This window comes from Lonchura striata, chromosome 5 (assembly GCF_046129695.1).
Source record: "Lonchura striata isolate bLonStr1 chromosome 5, bLonStr1.mat, whole genome shotgun sequence".
Classification (NCBI taxonomy): domain Eukaryota; kingdom Metazoa; phylum Chordata; class Aves; order Passeriformes; family Estrildidae; genus Lonchura; species Lonchura striata.
In genome coordinates, this window is record NC_134607.1 from 23852388 (window position 1) to 23872645 (window position 20258).

General features: G+C 46.2%; 1 protein-coding gene across 3 annotated transcripts; it reads left to right on the forward strand.

Moving 5' to 3' along the window:
* The first annotated feature begins 274 nt into the window (after nucleotides 1-274).
* On the forward strand, nucleotides 275-19371 carry GTPBP1 (GTP binding protein 1). Of its 3 annotated transcripts, XM_021554057.2 has the most exons (13): nucleotides 275-487; nucleotides 5682-5793; nucleotides 8033-8213; nucleotides 9266-9614; nucleotides 10071-10194; nucleotides 12130-12244; nucleotides 12703-12847; nucleotides 12990-13172; nucleotides 13972-14107; nucleotides 14635-14813; nucleotides 15310-15507; nucleotides 16623-16664; nucleotides 17104-19371. In XM_021554057.2, exons 1-13 carry the CDS (start codon nucleotides 293-295, stop codon nucleotides 17194-17196), a joined length of 2052 nt encoding a protein of 683 aa, XP_021409732.1. In that variant the 5' UTR covers nucleotides 275-292; the 3' UTR covers nucleotides 17197-19371. The 3 variants fall into 3 exon arrangements, with proteins under 3 accessions (XP_021409732.1, XP_021409731.1, XP_021409733.1); XM_021554056.2 differs by having other exon boundaries at nucleotides 16623-19371; XM_021554058.2 differs by lacking the exon at nucleotides 16623-16664.
* The last annotated feature ends 887 nt before the right edge of the window (nucleotides 19372-20258 follow it).

Genomic DNA, 20258 nt, shown 5'->3' on the forward strand with positions numbered 1-20258 from the left:
GGTTGTTTGTCAGGAAGCCCAGCTCTCCTATTGGACAGCCGGCCCCGCGCACGTCGAGAGGGCTGGGCTGTGTGTGTGTGTATGTGTAGAAAACAAGCCGAGCTGGCAGTGCTGCTCCCATTGGCTCCGCGCGCTTCGAGGGGGCGTGGCCTCTCTCATGAATAACCATTACTCCACCCGCTGTCGCCATGGCAACATGCAAATGAGCCGCTGCGCCGCCGGTGATTGGCGGGCGCCGCCTTGGCGGGCCCGGGGGCGGTGCCGGGGCGGAGAGCCGGGCAGGGAAGGGAAGATGGCGGCGGCGGAGCGGAGCAGATCCCCGGTTCCCGGGGGGTCCCCGGTGCCGGCCTGTATGTTCGCCCCGGAGCCCGGCTCCCCGGGCGGACGGCCTCGCGTGGCGGCGGCCGCCTGTCCCCTCCGCGCAGCCTTCGATGGCGAGGACGGCGAGGCGCTCAACGGCGAGCCGGAGATCGACCTCACCAGTAAGGTAGGCCCGGCGGGGGGGCGGGCGGCGGCGAGCGCCATCACCCCGCCAGGCCCCCGCTGCTCTCCTCCCCGCCGCTCGGCCGTGCGCGGCGGGCTGCCCCCGAACCTGACCGCTGCCCCGCACCTCTCGCAGGAGAGCGGGGGGCTGGGGCCCGCCTGCCTCCGCCGGGACGGGAGGCTCCCCTGAGCGCTCCCCGGGCCCCAGCATCACCTGGGCGGGCAGCAGAACCGGAGGTGCCGTGTCGAGGCGGCCGGGAGAGGCGCAGTAAAGTTGTCCCGTACTCTGGCCGGGACAGGAGAGTGCTGGCAGGCTGCTCCGCCCTGCGCCTTCCCCGCCTCGGCTGCTCGGGGGCAACGCCAGCCCGCAGCCGGTGTAGCAGCCTCAGGAAGCGAAGGGTTTGGAGCTGTCAGCTGCTGCAACGTCCCCCCTCCGCGCTGGGTCTCTGTAGTTATCTCTGCTGCCAGTTGTACTAGTTCCTGGGACTTTCTCCACAATCTTAAAAGGACGTCAGAGCTTGTAACTTTTGAGCACAAGAGCCTAGTGACAAGGGTGCCTTGCTCTTGCAAACAGGGTTAAGTCAACGCAGAAAAGCTTGTTCGCCTTGTGCAGTTCCTTTCTAGGATCCCAGGGACAAAACTGTGTGGTGGCCTTATTTCTGTCAGAATCAGTTGTCGCTTCCATCCTGTAGGAAGGTACATTGTAGTAATATGTGTGTGCCAGAGCCTGCTACAGACTACCTTAGTTGCCTTCTGTCACTGTCTTCTATTTTCTTTTCCTAACTGGCTGATCTCTTTAACTGTATACCTTTTGCTGCCACGGGTTTGGTGTACGTGGTGCTATCTCCCACTCTAACGTCTCCTGAAAACTTCATTTGGTTTGCTTGTAATTATGTGATCCAGAAGTCAGCATAGCTGTTGTTTCCTCCTTGTTTTCTGTCATACCTCCTCTTCATGCTTCCAGCTGAAGTTGTTCCAGAGTCCTGAACTTTCTTGCCCTCTATACACAGAGAAGGAAAGAGGAAATGTATCTGTGTACATGGAAACCTTTTTATTTTTAATGGCTATTTTACACTATGGTACTGTATTAAAACAAATGTTACGAAGATGTCTTGTAAGATAGTAAAGAACACAAATCAAACCTGTAGTATCTATTGATCGTGCCTTAATGAGCTGGACAAGATTTTTGTACAGGATGCCAGTATTGATCTGTGCTTTGTCTTGGATGTGACTGCTGTGGAAGAGGGCCAGGGAGGATGCCAAGGACTGCATCACTGATTCTTGACAGCCAGGAACCTGACCAAAACTCCAGCAAAGAACGAAGAGTGCTTTTCTCCCACAAACTCCCATTTGTGGTGTCAGTCTATCTTCCATTCCTAGAAATCTGGAGGTGCTGTGGAGGTGGTAGGTAAGCAATTTTTTGATCTTTATTATAATTTACTTTTCTATACAGCATTGTGCAGCTGCTGTCTTTTCCCTGGACTTTTCATTCATCCCCACCTTGGATGAGAGCTGAAACTGTGAGCTCTGCTCCGTCTTTTAGTTAATCTCCCACTGTGTGCTCAAAACAGCAATCCCATAGGGTGAGAATACAGTAGCTAACCTGTGCCTCCCTGACCTCCCCACCCCATCCCCACCACCCCCTCCATCTTTTCTCCAGTTGAATTATTCCACTCCAGTCCCTACTTAAAATGGGGACACCCACTGCAATCAATTTGTTTGACAGTTGCTAGTTCTGTCCTGGTCCTTCTGACCCACCCCATGGCTGTGTTAATACTTTTCCCTCAGTCCTTTCCTGTGCGTAAGGTGAGCTCTTCTTAGAGGGGAACACTTTGGGATTCTCTTATCAAGTGCACCTAGTCAGCTGGTCAGGGAAACAGTTCCATTCATCAGCACAAATTCATTACCATGTTGATCTTAATGGGTGCTTGTTTTCCCTTCAGTGCCAGCACACTGCAGCAGTAATCAACTTTCAGGTCAAAAACCATAGCACACAAGGCTATTAGTGAAGCTGATACTTATATTAGATCTACATTGACAACAGAACATAATAGCACCTGAACAATGTATGTCTACAGGGCATAGAAAACAAAATATGACACCACAGAAGGTACCTCTACCCCAGCTATTCAATGGCTGATGGTGGCTTTCCAGCTGTGCAAATATCAAGCTCTGTTTTTCTAGTAAAGAGCAGCACTATGTACCACATAGTATTTGGTTTGTCTTTAATACTTACAGTTTGTCTGCTTCATGGAGGCAGGCAAAACCACCTCTCCGCAGAGACTGGGAGGGGACTTGAGAGATGGCATTTCAAACTTGTGAGATGTTTCTTTCCACTGTCTTAAGAATAAAACAATAACTGGTTGTCACTTTTTTGCCTTATAGGAAACCTGAGTTTGCTATACCCTCATGGCTCCTAGTGGTAACTGCTCAGTGCCTGACAAAGTGGAAAGAACAAAAGTGAACATTTTTGACTTCATGAAAGCCTCTTAAAAACATGCATTCATAGTGCAGGCATGGAGGGCTTGCTCAAAGGTGAGAAGCAAAAAAAAAAGCAGAGGAGCCAAAATGGACGGCTTCTCTTCAACCAAGGAGATGGCAGAGGACAGGCTCTCTCCATCCAGGAAGTTAAAGAGATCTTCAAAGCAGCGTGTCACATCTTGCAGTGGTGCAGGAAACTACACAACGGCTGAGGCTGCAACTGCAGAAACAGTTGTCAGAAACACTGAGTGGTATTGGAAGGTGTGATCCATGAAAGCGGCTGTTTTATCTACAGATACTTCTCTTGATGTCCTACTATGTCATATGAGCTTCATCAGCTGTGGAGTAAACTTTGGAGGCAGTCTGCTACTGGAACACCCTTCAGGAGCACCTTTGCATGGCAGTGAAAGCAGCAGTGTGGGGGAACAGTGTTGTGGGCTGATGTGAGAGAGCCTGTGCTGTTTGAGGCCCCCAGCCCTCCTGCCTGGCAACATGACGAAAGGGTACAATGAGCTGCTGGCTGCCTTGGTACTTGTTACAACACCCTGCCTGCTCACACTGCTGAAGCACTTGGACTCAGAAAAACAAAGCTGGTGATGAGACTTGAAGAAACTGAAGTTAATTTGCCCTGTGCTGGTGGCCCCTGCTATTTTATTGATCTTTGTGTGTGTTACAGCCTGTTTAATAGATATTCCTGAGTCTCTGGCTTGTGCTGGTGCACTGTCCTATAGAGTGAGCTTGTCTGCTGTGCATCCAGGTATTACTGAAAGTACTTGCAGGGCAAAATGAACCCTACACATCAAAATACAGCCATACATTCCTGCCCGGATTGAACCTCTCTACAGTTGCTGATTTCACTGTCAGTGCATTTACATCCAGTGGTTTCCCTCAAGAAGAAAATGAAACTAAAAGGAAAACAGAACTGAAAGGAAAACTAATAAAAGCAAAACTCATTATTTTATAGCATGAAATAGAAAGACTGTGACCTTGCAGAGCAGAGTGCTTTGGTACACTTTGCAGACCATGCCAAGTAGTTGTAAGGCTTAGGTAGGGCATATGTCCAAAAGGGGCACGTGAAGGTGATTGTATCTCTTATAGCTGTCTGGCCCTTGCAGACACATCCCTGCTGTCTAGGACCCTTAACATCTGTGGAAAAAGTTGCTTTGGCAGCCTTAAAATCTTCTAACCAGCACCTGCTGTCTGTGCTTCAGTGTCCCAGCACGCGTCACTATGGTTTTGGAAGCTGCTTAAACGTTATTTGTGGGGGGTTGGGTTCTTTTACATTCTAGATTTCCAAAAAAGGCATTCATCAAGTGTGTAATGGTGGTGGTAAAGATAGTTTCTCCTTGAACATTGCGTTAACTGTGCTAAGCAAGCCAGGCTGTGTTAGTGAATGTTGGGCAGACTTGAGGATGTTATCGTCAACTGCTCTAAACCATATGTTTTAGGCAAACATCTAATTTAGCATAGCTTTCTGTCTCAGTGCTTAGTGAAGGGAAGTGCTTCTTTCTGGGTATGATTTTGGGACGTGTATGTAGGGACAACTGTGGATGTCACTGAGTGTTGGCACAGGTGTGCCTACCCTTAGGGCTCTTGGTGGGTGTCAGCCTTTAATAACTGTTACTAAGAGTGCCTTTTTCACAGAAATGTAGATCTCAATTGCTACAGCTGTCAGGCTGCTGTACTGGGATGCTCAGCCACCAACAGATTTGTAACCATGGAGGCAGCCAGAGAACAGGTAGAGTGGCTGATGGAGGTCTGCTTGGTCTGTCACTGCCATGCCACCATTGTGGCTGCTCTGTGGAAGTTTTCTCAGCTGTACTGTGTGAGCAGTGCAGGTTTCTGCCAGAAATGGTGCTATTCCATTCTAGGAAAAGAATTCCTGAAGCACTCTCTTGTCCTCATTTCCTGCTTTATTTCTGTTTTATTTTTTCATTCTCTTGATGTTGCTGCAGGGAAGGGCAAAGGAAGTTTGATTATTACAATGGCTGCAGTCAAAGTTTGTTGGTAGCACAGCTGCCGGCCTACAAAACTGCAGCTCTCCACTGCTGAAACCTCCAGATGTGCTCATATAAATTGCTTTGCATGTCTGCCCCTCAGCACTGTTGTGTAAAGTACCTAAAATTTGAAAATAATGTTTATTCGTGTTCTCTCCTTTCCTTCTGCCCCCTCAGAAAACAGAAGGGGACATCAAATATGTGAAAGACTTAAAAGATGCTCTGGATTTTGGTGCCCAGGTGTTCTCTGCAGTGAGGTCTGGTTGGCTTTCTCTGGCTGTCCAGTCATGTTTCAGAGAAGCAGCAGCACTCTTCACAGCAGAGGCTGTGGAGTATCCAGCTAAGGAATTTCTGTGGAGAAAATATCTGCTCCCCTTTCTGTTTTCGTTGAATGAAAACATATTGGAGTGTTCACTTAAATGTGGCTTTTAAACATTGGTTACATCAAAATGAGATGCTTGGTATTCTTACTTGCTTTGAAGTGTATTTTCCTGCATAAATGAACTCTGAGTTCAGACAAACAACCTTGTGCCATGGCACAAGGAAATAGCTGTCAGCAAAACTGGTGTAAAAAAGAAAACAAAACCACCACAAAGCGGTCCTGGAAAAAGAGTACTTCTCTTTCAGTAAAACACATAGATTGATTGTGCTTGTAACTGAAGCTGGATTTGAAATTGTTTGCCTGACATCTGCAAATGGATATTCAATCTTTTTTTCCAGCTGGTGATGGTGAGTCCAACTTCAGAGCAGTATGACAGTTTGCTCCAGCAGATGTCAGAGAGGATTGATGAGGGATGTGGGGAGACCATCTATGTCATTGGACAAGGATCAGGTGAGTATAGCTTCTCCAGGAAAACAACAAAAAATCTTAAAATTATAAGAAAAACCTAGTTCATCTAACTAGACTGCTGCTGCAGGTAGTGCTTATTTTTCCAGAATAACTTGAAAATGTCTATAAAACATAGCAGAATATGTGGGACAGATTCTTTTATTTTATTCCTGCCAACAACTATCTCATGTAGTGGAGCTAAACATATTTTTTTTATAATCATGCAAGTTCTTTTTTGGAAATAAGACATACCTTGTCTGAGCACACCAGGAAAAGACAAAGAATCTAAAATTACAATAACAGCTTTAGTACAGATGTCCTCAATGTCTGTGAAGGTCTTGTTCTGTCTGATTTTGTTCACTGCTCTGTTGGAAATAACATATTTTTACCCCACAGGAATTTATTATAGATACTTCACATAGCTAAAATATATGCTGCTGACTTTGTGTTAGTATGTGTCTGCTATAGAGGGAAAGGTTTTCCTTTGCTCAGCATGAGACCTTTATTGTCATATTAATTTGAGTGTGACTGCAGCCTTTGCAGATTTTAGCAGTTAGCATGGATTGCATTTTTGTTCTTTTTGACAATTTAAGTATTTGCATCTGATGCTGGTAAAGGGCAAAACATGCCCTTGCTTTGAAATAGAAATTTCTGAATATAAAATAATTGTCTATGGTTATCATAAAGTGAAAGGCGTGTTTCAAGTATACTGGATATCTGCTGAATATGAAGTTGTCATGATCAGGCATTTGCTGTGTTTGAGGAAAAATATGAAACCCTGCCAGGATTGGCTGAAATAATGGAGGGATGGGGCTGTGTAACCTCAGAACTGTGTGCTTTTTGGGTTTTCTTGGAGTTTCGTGAAGCAGCCAACATAGAGGAAAAGTTATAATTAAATAGCCTGTGTTCATGCAGTCAGGGATTATGCTCTTTCCTCCAAGCAAGCTTCCCACATGTAGACTGTATCCTTGGTGCTTGGGATAAGCACATCTGCAGTGGAGATCTAGCTAGACAGGCTAGTACCTGCTTTTTCTTCTAGGATACCTTGTGAGAGTATTAACTGGTGGTTGTTGCAATTATTTACTTAGAAGTAGGCATTTGTTTCTTAAAATATGAGGCTAAACTTCTGACTTCTTTTTGGGTTGCAGTGTAGTCGAGGAAGATGGGGATATTTTCAACAGAGAAAAGATTTTGGTATCCCTAGCCACTGTTGCTCCTTCTCCATCCCCTTTTTAGCATCTGTGATTTTGATAATCCCAGATATCCAACTCTGAGCTGACTGAGAAGCAATTGAAGATTGCCATAGGAAGATGAAGTAGTGACCTTTCCCTTTCTCCCTTGGGTCTTGCCATCTCCTGTTCCCTACTTCTCGTTCCCCTCCTATAACCCCTCCTATAACCCAAGGCTTGTTTTAGATTTCCTCCATTTCAGCCAGCTTAGGAGCAAGGTTGGAAACCACCCAGTAACTCTGCTAGTTTTGGAGCTGGGCAGTAATTAAAATGCTGATAAGTTCATGCAAACTGCAGTTCCTGCTTACCAGCCAATGAGTCAGCCATGATTATGATCACGTACACATGGCAATAACTTTGGTCATCTGGGTGCAGTGTGGCTCTCCACCTTTGTTTGTTGTTTTGTGGGAATTTTTTACCCACAGAGGAGATTCTGGGGTCAAATCTGTGCGCCTTCCCAGCACCTGGATTAGGAAAAAGACAGTGATGGCCTTGACCTTGTCTAGATAGTTACCCACTGGCATGCTCTGACTGTCAGCTCTTTTGCCTGGGTGAGCTGCTCAGAGGAAGCAATGCCACATTTACTGGCTAATTGTGGTGATGATTCACTCAGAGCTTTTCTTTTTTTATTGCTTTACCTCTTCTTGCAATGTAAGAGATACTTTATCTGACTGAAGGACATAAAATACCATCAGCATGTGAAGTAAGGGAATGAGACAGAAATGTGACTTTCTTGCCAATCCCTATGTATTTGCTTGTAAAAATTATGAAGAAAACTCCTCTAGTTTCATCTAGATGAAAGATGGTGGTTTTCTAGTGTCTTTTAAGAATCAGAGTGAAGACCACCCCTTTTTATTTTGGGCCAAGCGCGTTTACTCCGTGTACATGGCTGACATCTCCAGTCCACATATAAATCCCGATGGGTACGAAGGTCCCAGGCAGGATGACAGTGCTGCTGCCTGCTGCAAGGTGCTGCTCACTAACTGCCCTTTGTCTCTTCCACACCACACCAGATGGGACTGAGTACGGGCTGAGTGAGGCAGACATGGAGGCGTCCTATGCCACGTTGAAGAGCATGGCAGAGCAGATTGAGGCAGATGTGATCCTCCTGAGGGAGCACCAGGAGGCCGGGGGCAAGGTGCGCGACTACCTCGTTCGGAAACGTGTGGGTGACAACGACTTCCTGGAGGTCAGGTGAGGAGCCGGGTGGAGACAGTGTTAGTCAGCAGCTCAGCTGCATTTTTACCGTGTGAGCAGTGCGTGGGTGCTGAGCCAGCAACGCCGCTTCGGGTCTGGGTGTTGGAGCTACCCCACAAAGGGAGTCGTGCTTGACCACTCCTTGCTGATGAAATTGCCTTTTTGTTGATGTTGCTGTCTCCTTTGTGAGCAAACTGTTGGTGGAAATTTGCCTGTGTTTAGCAGAGGGCTGTTGCTCTCTGGGTGACAGCCTCACAGTTGAGGGCATCTTTTAGTATGCTTTGTTGCCAGAGGAGAGTCACGTGTGCACATGTGGCTGTATGTATGTGTATATATGCACACTACTGGAAGACAATACTTTTGACAGAGGATTCAGTTCTGTTCCAAGACTGTGATGATCCAAGTCACCTTTTAATAGACATATACTAGCTTATATAACGTGACTTGAGAGTCTGCCCAGACCCGGATGGAGAGGATTTCCAACATTTGCCAACAGCCATAATAGCCACATTCATCAAAGAAAGAACTTGCTATAGGACATGACTTCCTCCTAAAGTATTTCACTTTTTTTTTGAGCTTATCCGTTTCTGGGAACAACAGTTTTAATTTTTGTGCTCTTTTTAGCACTTGGTGCTGTTGCAGCATAAGAAATGTGAGAAAGGCAGAGGTGTTCTAGACCAAGTTGGAATTTAGTCTTCCTTTTGAGTTGCCACAGTGTTTATGTTGGATTGCAGAGACAAGGAGTTGGAATAGAAACACTTTGTGTGGCATCAAGCAGCATCACATTCAGTTGACTATGTTTTGGACACCAGTGACATGTTTCCACAGTCTTCCAAATCCTGGTCCCCAGAGTCTGGGATCTCCACTATTAGTTAATAACTGTAAAAGAATCTCTGTTTGCGAAGCTCTAACATTCTCTAGTCTCTGTTTGAAGGATAGGGAGCAAAAGTCAGTTGTTTTCAAGAGCAGTGATGTTTGGGTTTTTTGGATCACTTGTTCATTTCTTCAGGTACCATATTTTACTGGGCTTCTTTTCCTTTCCCCTGCAGGGTAGCAGTGGTTGGCAATGTGGACGCAGGGAAGAGCACCTTGCTGGGTGTCTTGACTCACGGCGAGTTAGACAATGGCCGGGGCTTTGCTCGGCAAAAGCTCTTCCGCCACAAGCACGAGATTGAGTCAGGTCGCACCAGCAGTGTGGGCAATGACATTCTGGGCTTCGACAGCGAGGGCAACGTGGTGAACAAACCTGACAGCCACGGTGGCAGCTTGGAATGGACAAAGATCTGTGAGAAATCCACCAAGGTCATTACTTTCATTGATCTGGCTGGTCACGAAAAATACCTGAAAACCACCGTGTTTGGCATGACCGGCCACTTACCTGACTTCTGCATGCTTATGGTAGGTAGCAAGAAAGATGGACCATACCAGCTGGAGTGGGGTTGTTCACAGCTTTAGCAGCCTTAGCCTTTTTTCCTGTTGCAAAGTACCTGTGGGGTTTTGGAGGGAGGCAGCATCTCACAGTATAGGAGAGCAGAAGCCTCTGTGGCTATCTGTCCTGTACTGTGAGGCATGTGCCCCAGGACTGTTAGTCCCAGACAAACCCAAGGTTTGTGATTCTTGAAAATGGAAAGATTTCTGAATTTTAGAAAACCTTGTTAAAACTGGGGAGAAATGAGTCAGTCCTCTGCCAGTGTCCAGTGGCATCTGAGATGAGCTGGGTCTGATCATATGGCCCCAGTGGCACATCTACAACCTAACCACAGTCTACTGCATGTCTGACACAAGACCTTCTCTGTATTCCAGCTTACTGCAGAAGGAACATTGACATCCATGTATTTTATATCCCTGGTGTAGGTTGGGAGTAATGCTGGGATTGTTGGAATGACCAAGGAGCACTTAGGCCTGGCACTTGCACTTAACGTTCCTGTCTTTGTTGTGGTGACCAAGATTGACATGTGCCCTGCCAATATCCTGCAAGGTGAGTCTTACAGGCTCTCTCCAGGGCTGTTTCTTACCTCTGTATGTGTTGCTGTCCTCTGCTTGGGTTCAGGAATTACTGCTGGAAGAAAGCTGCTTAATCTGGTTCTGATTGCATCCTAAACACCGTCCAGAAATCTACCATTTTCCCTTGCTCATTTTGCAGATGGTTGACTTACACTCACTGTCAAAATTACCCACCCTGGGGACTCAGCAGCCCAAAAAGTGTTTGCTACACTTTTGTAGTAAAGTGTTTGTTTAATTGAGCTCTAAGAGGAGCAGCATACAGTTGGGGTTTGGGCTTTGCTTTCTCACGGAATATTTAAAGCTGGAGGAAAAGTCTGGAAGTTCTTTTGAAAGCTGCCTTCCTCCTGGCCCACAGTTTGAGTGTGATTTTAAGCTGTGATTGGACTTGATCTCCCCCTGCTGTTACTGAAGGGGCAGCTGCTTGTTACCTCCTGCTCACCTGGGCACTTCTCAGGTATGCTGGCATAACTACAGCAGCTCCTTCCTCTTGTCTGAACAACTAACCAACACTTAGCAAATCATGGTTTGAAGCAGCTACATATGTAGGCTATGGTAGCAGGATGGGAGGCAGGACTAGACACAAACAGGGATGGCAACAAGTAGCATGGGCTAGTGATTTTTTTCTCAGCAGAGTTAAAGAAGCACCTCTAACCCCAGCAGTGTCCCATTAACCCATGCATGATGTTTTTTCAGTCTGTGACCTATTCCTCATTTTTTAAATTGTCTTGAAGCATTTCTCATGCCTTCAGAAACATGCTGTGGTTAATTGGAGCAATGAGGTTTTTTAAATAATCAGTCCTAAGAATCAGGGAAGTGAATTCTCCTAGTACTGTTTGTAGTTCAATGCATTACTATAAAAATCCTAAATATGTTTCAGGCAAATAGATGCATGTGATCAGAAGATAATCTGTATCTCTCTATACTAGATGTTTGGCAAATAAATGTAAGGCCTGACCATAAGATAATAACTGGGAAGGAAGGAGAGCCTTTGGCTCAGCGTGAGGAGAGAAGAGCTGCTCTTGGGAGAAGCTACTCCCGTGACATGCTCTGTTTAAAGTAAATAGACTCAAGATTTGACTCACGTATATCTGTGAAGAGCAGGTGGCCTGATTAGATGTTTGTGTTTCTGTATCCAAAACATTACTTTCCCATAGGCAATCACTTGTTTACAAAAACTAGTCTAATTGGATGACAATTGTCGAACAGTAATTATTTGCTCTTTTAAGCCCTTATTACCCTTTTCTGTTTTTTCTTTATTTATTGTCAGGCACTTTGTAGGAGGTTGATACTAGTGCATCAGGTAATGCCTCTGCTGGCTGCTGGATATGAGGCCTAGGAAATAAGTTATAAAGAGGCAAAAGCTGAAAATTGGAGCCATGAGATTTATCCTAAAACACTGATTTCTGAATATGGTCCACGTACAGTGTTCTAGTCTATGATTATAATCTTTACCTCTTTCATGCTTCTCCAGCCTCTTATGGCAAGTTGACTGCCAGGAAAAATGTATTGAGATGTGTTTGGTCAGAATAGATTTGCAATTTGCATAATCTCAAATATTTCTGTCACTGAGTCCTGATTTTCAATTAATTCACTATGAAAAATCCTTTCTAGAAAGACTGCTTAAAGCTACTAATAGACAGCTACAAAATGCCTACTTCACAGCATTGCAAACTTGTCTGTCTGTTCGTGTATAGTGTTGCTTGGCAGCAGGCTAGCTGGCGTGAAGTGGAAGATGGAATGGCTCCTAAGTCCTACCTAGACTGCAGCAAACTCACAGTCTCACCTTTAGCCATCTTCTCCTGTCTTATCTGTGGCCAGAGCACCCATCTCCCTTTGGGGAGAGACCCCACAAAAGTGATTTGTAAAGAGGGGAGATGCTGCCCTAACAATATTCATTTCACCCTTTAAGAAACCCTGAAGCTGTTACAGCGACTGCTGAAGTCCCCAGGGTGCAGGAAGATTCCCGTGCTGGTTCAGAGCAAGGATGATGTCATTGTAACAGCCTCCAACTTCAGCTCAGAGAGGTAACGGGAGTAGAGGAGAATCATTTCTCTTTCAATCCTATGTGGAGACTGGGTGAGGAGATTTAGAGAGTCCCATTGTCTAGATGTGTGAAGGTTGCATCTGCCATGTGGAGTGTGTTCCATAAGAGTGTGTTGATTTTGAGGCTGACCTGCTTGTATTCCCCTCTCTGAGGCAGAAATGAGAGGCTACTCCTGGGCAGTCTGCAGAAGACAGCAGGGCATTCAGCTTCCTGCAATCCTTTCTTCAGAACCTTACACCTTTTCCCAAATGTCATTGGAAGGCAGAGGCAATGTTGCAGGCTTTCAAACATGGGGTGTTGTGCATCTGACTGCTTGCCAGGCTCTCCCTTTCTAGCACAGTATATTGAATTAGTCCCAAGATTTTGGATGTCTCCCTACATGTAGAAAGCCAGGTAGGAAGGTGAACTAACTCAATTTTCATCAATTTTCCTTTACAGGATGTGCCCAATTTTCCAGATTTCAAATGTTACTGGGGAGAATCTAGATTTGCTGAAGATGTTTCTTAATCTCTTGTCTCCACGGACCAGTTACAGGGAAGAAGAACCAGCAGAATTCCAGATAGACGATACTTACTCTGTCCCGGTAAGGGGCCTAGTATTTGGAAGAATATTCTGTTCCTTCTTTTAGGCTGAAGAAGGTATCTTCTCTAGAGAGGAGAGTTCTAGAACTCTTCTGCTGGCCTGGTAGAGTAACCACAATTACTGGTTTTTCTTTCTTGGTATAGGGTGTAGGAACAGTTGTCTCTGGGACGACACTGAGAGGGCTGATCAAGCTAAATGACACTCTGCTGCTGGGGCCAGATCCCCTTGGCAACTTCCTCCCTATTGCTGTCAAGTCCATCCACCGCAAGAGGATGCCCGTCAAGGAGGTGCGGGGAGGCCAGACTGCCTCCTTTGCCTTGAAGAAGGTGAGATGATCTCCTCTAGACCCCCAGAACAGGAACTGCTCTCTTAATTTTCACGTATTCTTGGAGTTCAGCTGCAGTAAGGCTGTTTCTACAAACATCAGCTTCCTCATGTTGCAGTTGAATGGAATCCCATAGAACCTTTGTGGTTCCACATCCAAGTTTTTCCTCCGAGGAACTGCCAGGGGATAGCAATGCCACTAGATAATGATGTTGGAGATAGCTAAGAAAGTGGAGGCATTGCAAGAAAAGTCTCCTTTTGTGCTGGAACTGCATTAGTAGCCTGCACAGTGTATTTATGCTACTCCTCTTGCTTGTAGGACCAGCTGCATGATTTGGGATTTAAAAATCAGCAAAATTTGATACGACTCTTCTTGCAAAAGGTTTCTGTCAATAGAAGCTGCACTGATTTTAAGGGGATATATTTTAAGCTACACCATACTTCATGTGTCCGGGTTTATCATGTTATATTAACAGATCTCATTATTTAGGAGAGATTGTTTTCTTGGATAATGTGCAACCAGGATGTTTGTTTTGCTTTTAAAGGATCAGTGAGGTAAATGTGTCCAGCATTTCCAGTGCCTTAAAGCTTCTTTATAAACTTCAACTGAATTTGATTTTTGCAACCTTTACATAATATCCTATACATAACATACAGCTATGCAGCTCTTGCTTTGCCTTTTGCTGGGCATGAGGTAGTATCTCTGAAATCCCTTAGGATTCTGCTGGATGCAATCAGCCAGAGCAGTAGATTTCTTCTCTAGAGAATTATGCTAAGATTTTTTGTGTCTCTGCTTTTCAGATCAAGCGTTCTTCTATACGGAAAGGCATGGTAATGGTATCACCACGCCTGAATCCACAAGCATCGTGGGAGTTTGAAGCAGAGATTCTGGTGCTCCATCACCCCACCACCATCAGCCCACGATACCAGGCCATGGGTATGTGTGTCAGTGTTGTCTTTGTTTCCCAGTGGTAGCATTTTGTATCAGATCTAGCACAATATAATTTTGCTCCTGATGTCTCTGCCAACCTGAATATATGTCACAGTTCCTAGTTTTGCCTTTCCCAGCATTGTGGAAGGGAGCTTACAGAGGAGAGTTGTGGGGGCTATAAGGTAAAAAGGAGATGTGTGCTCTCAAATGTACCTGGAGTCTGCCTGTGCTGTATCTCCATGGTGCAAAGATTCTCCACTTTCAAATGTTGGTGGAAAGGGCTGATGCTCATTTTGGGTCCTGCCCTCTAGCCCAGCTGCTTGGTGTGTAGGATTCTGTTGAGGGTGCTTCAGGACAGGCAGGATTTGAAGGCAGCTGTTCTAGCTTATATGCATGTTCTTTTTGGGATGGAACAAAGGCAGCTGTGTGACCCATACAAACTTTGCTGTAGGGTGAGGAGCTGCTCAGATGTCTCTGAAGCTTGTTCCATAATGGGCCTGGCTGCTGAAAGCCTCTGTGCTTTATGTTCACAGTGCATTGTGGCAGCATCCGTCAGACGGCCACGATTCTCAGCATGGACAAGGACTGCCTGCGGACAGGGGACAAAGCCACGGTGCACTTCCGCTTCATCAAAACCCCGGAATATTTACATATAGACCAGCGGCTGGTCTTCCGGGAAGGCCGCACCAAAGCTGTGGGTACCATCACTAAGGTAAAGGCTGCCGAGTCCCACTTGCTTTTGCCCATTAGCTACTTCTTGCACTGCGAAGCCAGGAGAATCAAGATAGCTCTGAAAGATTGAGGGAAGAGGCTGTGCTTCAACCACAAGCATCAGGCCTGACATGGGTCAAGGATGACCAGTGTGCTTTGTCATGTGGTGGGTCTTTAGCTGGTGTGAATGAGGGAATGTAAAGGGAGGGGCTGAGCCATATGCTGCTGGTTCTTAAGGCTCAGTCTCTTTCTGACATCTTGTAGCTGGTCCATTTGAAACATGTTGTGGAGGTTAGTCACCTCAGCCAAGTGGTCCTTTCCAAGGGTAGAAGATCAGAGGTCTAGGTTTCTTCAAACAGCTGCTGCTGCTGCATTCTTGTCCTTATGGTTATTTTTACAAATTCTCCTGAGGCTTTTTATAAAAAGCAACACTGAACCTTGCCAGATCAGCCAGCTATTTCAATGCTGAGTTTGGCCTCTCCCTTTGCAATTTGTAGCTACTCCAGACCACCAATAACTCACCAATGAACTCCAAACCACAGCAAATCAAGATGCAGTCAACAAAGAAGGGAGCTGTTACGAAACGAGAGGATGGTGTTCCTGCTGCTGGGATGGCAGCTGGAGGCCCAGCAGCTGGGGATGAGGCCCCCTCAACAGCTGCAGCACCACTGACACCTACTGCCCTGCAACCATTGGTAAGTGAAGAAAATAACCATGTCTGTCCTAGCTATTTGTGTCATGGTTTCACCTGTTGGAGGAAGGGCACAAGTATTATCCCCTCATATCTCGAACTCACCTTGCCACAGGAACAAATAGAAATGTAAGTACTCTTACAGCAGGAATCATAATTCTCTGATGACTGGATGACTCCCATGGCTGACCTTCAACAGACTGCAGTTCAGGGTACTGGGACAATTCAGGTTGGACCTCAGGAAATATATAGTCTAACCTCCTTCTCTAAATAGGATTAGCTGTGAGGTCAGACCAGGTTGTTCAGGGTTTTATCCAGTCGTGACTTAAAAACCTCCCAAGGGGGAAGACTGCACAACCTCCCTTGGCAACCTGTTTCACTGCTTTGACAATGTGCACAGTGAAGCAAGTGTCTCTATATACCCAGTAGCTGAACTAGTGAAACATACAACAACCAGTCATAGAACAAGTCTTCAGTATCTGAATGAGAGGTAGAATATCCCTACACTAGAAAAATTACAACCTAAGTATTAGGCACAGGTCATGTACTGTGTCGAAAAATAAGGATGGGGACATCCAAGAAGAAGGAAAGGCTTTAAATTTATCTTTAGAGAAATGCATCCAGGTTGTTTTTTTGGTTAGGACTTCTCAGTTCAGCTTGTCCATGGAAGATACCTAGCCTTTCTGGCCTGAAGGGAATGGAAACTCAATTCTCACAGCAATTTTTCTATCAGTAATAAAACTGCTGATCAGTTTTATTACTGATAGAAGAAAGGTCCCCTCCTTGTTCCTTCCTCGGGAAGTGAAGGGTTCAGGAACCAACCATCAAGTGACAGTGTTCCCCTTCTTAATTCTAGCTATATTAGTTGCCATGGTCAAATCTCACCCTCTTGAGCCAGACTGCTCATCAAAGGAGGCCCCCTTGGCAGGGGTTCTCTCCCTCTGCATATCCCTAGGGCTTCACACCAGTCCTCTATCCTGTCCTTGTCTTTTTGTAGCGTCACTGTGGTTGTAAGTAGTGGTCCCAGCTCATTCTTTGCTTCATCCCTCTCCTCTAAGGCCCTGGGTTGCTTTTGTTCTTGCTTACATCTTCCTCTCTCTCCTTGCTGCATCCCCTCAGCCTGCACTGGATGAAGAGCCCCACATCCGTGAGGGCAATAAGGTATTTGGCTGCTCTCAAAGAGAAACAGTGGGTTTGCTGAGGTTGGGAAAAGAGTCAGGCGAGCCTGAGAGCCATGGTAGGGGGTGGGGGGCTCTCCTTCAATTCTGTACAAAGTCAAGGGAGCCTGAGGCTTTGATTTCCTGTATGCTGAGCCCCATGGCACTTGCTGGCTCTCATGAGAGTGAAGCATTTAGAAACTTGGGAAATCAAATTCTTCCCAGCTCGAAGGGCAAAACTTCCTGGTGCATCTGTCTCTCCTCCTTCCCTCATGGTGTGTCTGTCTCCCTCCTGCCTTATCTCCTTCCTGCAGTGGTAGAAAGCTGATCAGTCACAGCTGCCCTGCTGCTGTCTGAATGTGTGTGTGATCCATCTGAATTCCTGCTGTTTTGATGTCCCAACAGAGGGGTTGCTTTGCACTAAAGTCGGTCTTGTTTTTCAGTCAAAAGTCGGAGGAGGAGGCCGTCGACGTGGGGGTCAGCGCCATAAAGTGAAATCTCAGGGAGCCTGTGTGACTCCTGCCAGTGGCTGCTGAATTTCTTATTTCTCCTCTCTCTGAAGAATTCCTCCCCATCCCTTCATTTCTTATCCAAAACATCCAGAGCAGCGTAAACCAAAACCCATCCCAGCAGATTGGCTGCAGAAGAATCGTCCCTCCTCCCTGCACGAAGCAATGGAGAGGAGCATAATTTATAAGCTAATGAAGGTGGTAAGACAGAACTGAGTAACTGACACCTTCCTCCTCCCCCTGTCGACACATTTTTGTACATCATGGGCTTAGTTTTTATTCTTATTAGTTTTTATTATATTTTGTGTGCATGAAGATGAGAGGGGAGTCTGGATAGAGCTGCGAAGAGCCAGTTAGTTGCCTCCCTCCTCCCTCACCCCTTTCTGTCCACAGGACTTGCTGCTCTCCCCTATTTGCTGTCTCAGATCCAGGGATTATCAGATGCCTGAAATTTCAGACTTGCATAGGTTAAAACAGGTTGTTTAGGATGGCTCCATGGAGCATTGTTTCATCATCACTGTGGCCTTGTGCCAAACATGGTTTGGATTCCCTCCCTTTTAAACTATTTCTAAGTGGATTTAATTTAATGTTGTAATGACTGAAGTTTGAAGGAGATGGTGAGAAAGTTCTTTAGTAAGATATCTAAGAGGGAAACAAATTGGAAAGCAGTTGTTGATGTTAAGTTCAGGGATCCTATGCTCAATATCCTCAAATAATGTTGAAAGCACTTAAAATTTTAACTAGCAACAGAGTTAAATGGGCAGGCATTTACCCACCCAGTTCCCCTTCCCACCGTGCTGCTTTTCCTAGTGTTTGTTCAGTGCACATTGGAGCACATCTAACCTGCCTCCCAAGGCTGCAGCAGCTCCACTGACAGTATTAAGAACAGTGCAGGAGCACTCAGTCCGTCCCTTGAGCCAGAGAAAGCCTTCTCACCTCGACGGACAGAGGTCACAGGTGGTAAGATACCTTTGGAACAGAGACATCAGGCTAACATGACCTCCCCTTGATTTTGTTTACTCCAAGATATCCAAAACCTTTTTGGAACTCACTGGCCAAACTTTGCCATGGCAGATGCAGGATTTGTCTTCCCCCCTCTTGGCCAAAGAGGGCAGTGACAAATTGGTACCAAATTTATAGAAGTGCTTTCAACGTTGGAAGTACATGGTAATTTTTCTGACTTTCACTTATTTTTTTTTAAGATTTTATTTTTCTTACTGAGAAATTCTGGCTTCTCCAAGAAGGCCCTGCAAGGACAGTTTACAAATTACTGTTAGAATGGTTTTTTTAACCATTTAATCAGTTTTTCAAGTGATTGATTCCCTGCTTATTTTGATCTCTTTTCTTCTAACCCTGCCTCCTCCCTTGGCTTTGGTGAGGACAGGAATGATCCTCTGCCAGTTTATGGTGAGCTCTGGGAGCATGGCAGCATTTTGAGGAGGAGGCGGCAGCCTCAGCAAATCATGGCTCCCCCCAGCAGGAGTGGTCAGGCTCGGTTTCTCTGAGGGCTTCCTCCTCCAATGAAGGACTTCTGTTTTAATCAGAGAGAGACTGCAAATTTTCTGTCCCTCCTTAGTGGGCTGTTCCTGTTCCTCCACTGTGTCACCTGTGTGGAGTTCATTGCAGCTTACCTTGTGACTCAGGGTAGGCTTCCAGGCCGGCTGAGTGGCAGAGCGCATCTCCCGCTGCCAACACCAGCACTCCAAGAGCATTAAGCAGCACGGGAGAGGTGAAACATGGTTTGGAGACCAGGGTCCTTTGCCTTAGAGACTGCAGTGGGTGGAAGCGGGAGGTCAGACAGTCCTTTTCCAAGCTATGTGCCTAAATACCAGCACTCTCCTGGCGAGGGAGGAACTATAGGCGGCTACAACACTAATAGCACCCGCATTGTTGAGGGGGTGTGAGGTGTGGCTAAGCAGGGCACGAGGGCCTGGCTTGTTTGTCTTATGGCCCTGTAGCAGCATCAAACTGCATCTGATTTCACTGCTCTCTGCTTCCGAGGGGAGCAGGGAGCTCCAGGCGGTTTTCTCTTTCTCCATTCCTTGTGCTCCAAATGAAGGAGACTGCCGAGACTGAAAGAAGGTTCACTTCAATTTGTGCAAAGGAGGTGGTGTGATCTCTCTTTTGTGACCAGCATTTACAGATCACTCAGGCTGGTGTGATCTATAAAATAAATTTTAAAAAAGTTTGTTCCAAGTAAAAGTGCGTCTTCTTGATTTTTGTCCCTCTGGAAAACCAGGCTGAAATCCAGAGGAAGCTGGTTTGCCTGGCACCACGTTCCTTTGCTGGAAGGAAGAGGAGGCTGTACTCATAGTGACAGCAGGGCAGGGCATGGCACAGCACAGGAGAGCTGCTGCTGAGCCTCTGCACAGCCCTGATAGCTGGCCAAAATGAAGTGCACCATGGTGGCAGAGTGGTAAAATGAGAACACGGGTGTGGTGAGAGCTGTGCAGTGTGAGATGTGAGTGAGTGGGTGTGAAGAGCATCTCTAGCAAATCACTTGGGGCCAGCCCCAGGAGAGAAACTCTGCTAGAAGATGCAGCATTAACACTGTACTTGTAGTGCCTGCCTACTGTGCTTCCTGGGACATGCACCTCATCTGTTTCTGCAAATACAGTGGGACTCTCCAGGGTTTGCAAGGAGCCTTTTTCTGTCTCCTCAGTTGATCTCAGAGATTCGCAAAGGCTTTTTCTGCTCTGCACAGCCCTTTCATAGGTAAGTGTTGGGCTGTGGCAGCCAGAGGCCCGCACAGCCCTTTTCCTTGAAAGGGCTGGTCCAGGGCAAGCAGAGAGCAAGCCTGGCCCTAGCGTGGTCGGGGAGGTGATGCATGAGTATTCCTCAATATAAGCCTTCCTCCAAGCCTAGGTTAAGCAGACAAGGTTGTGACCCTCCTCAAGCCAGTTAAATTTCCCATTTTTCAGCCTTTTTTATGCACTAAGTTAATTTTCCTTAGTGCGAGGAAGTTATTTCCTTTCTGCTTGCTTTATAGCTGATGGGTAGTTAGCCCATGTGAAGGAAAAGAGAAGTAAGCAGATCCCCTGAATTAGGCTTTGTGTCAGGCTTTGTCCCTGATAACCCAGCCTCACTTG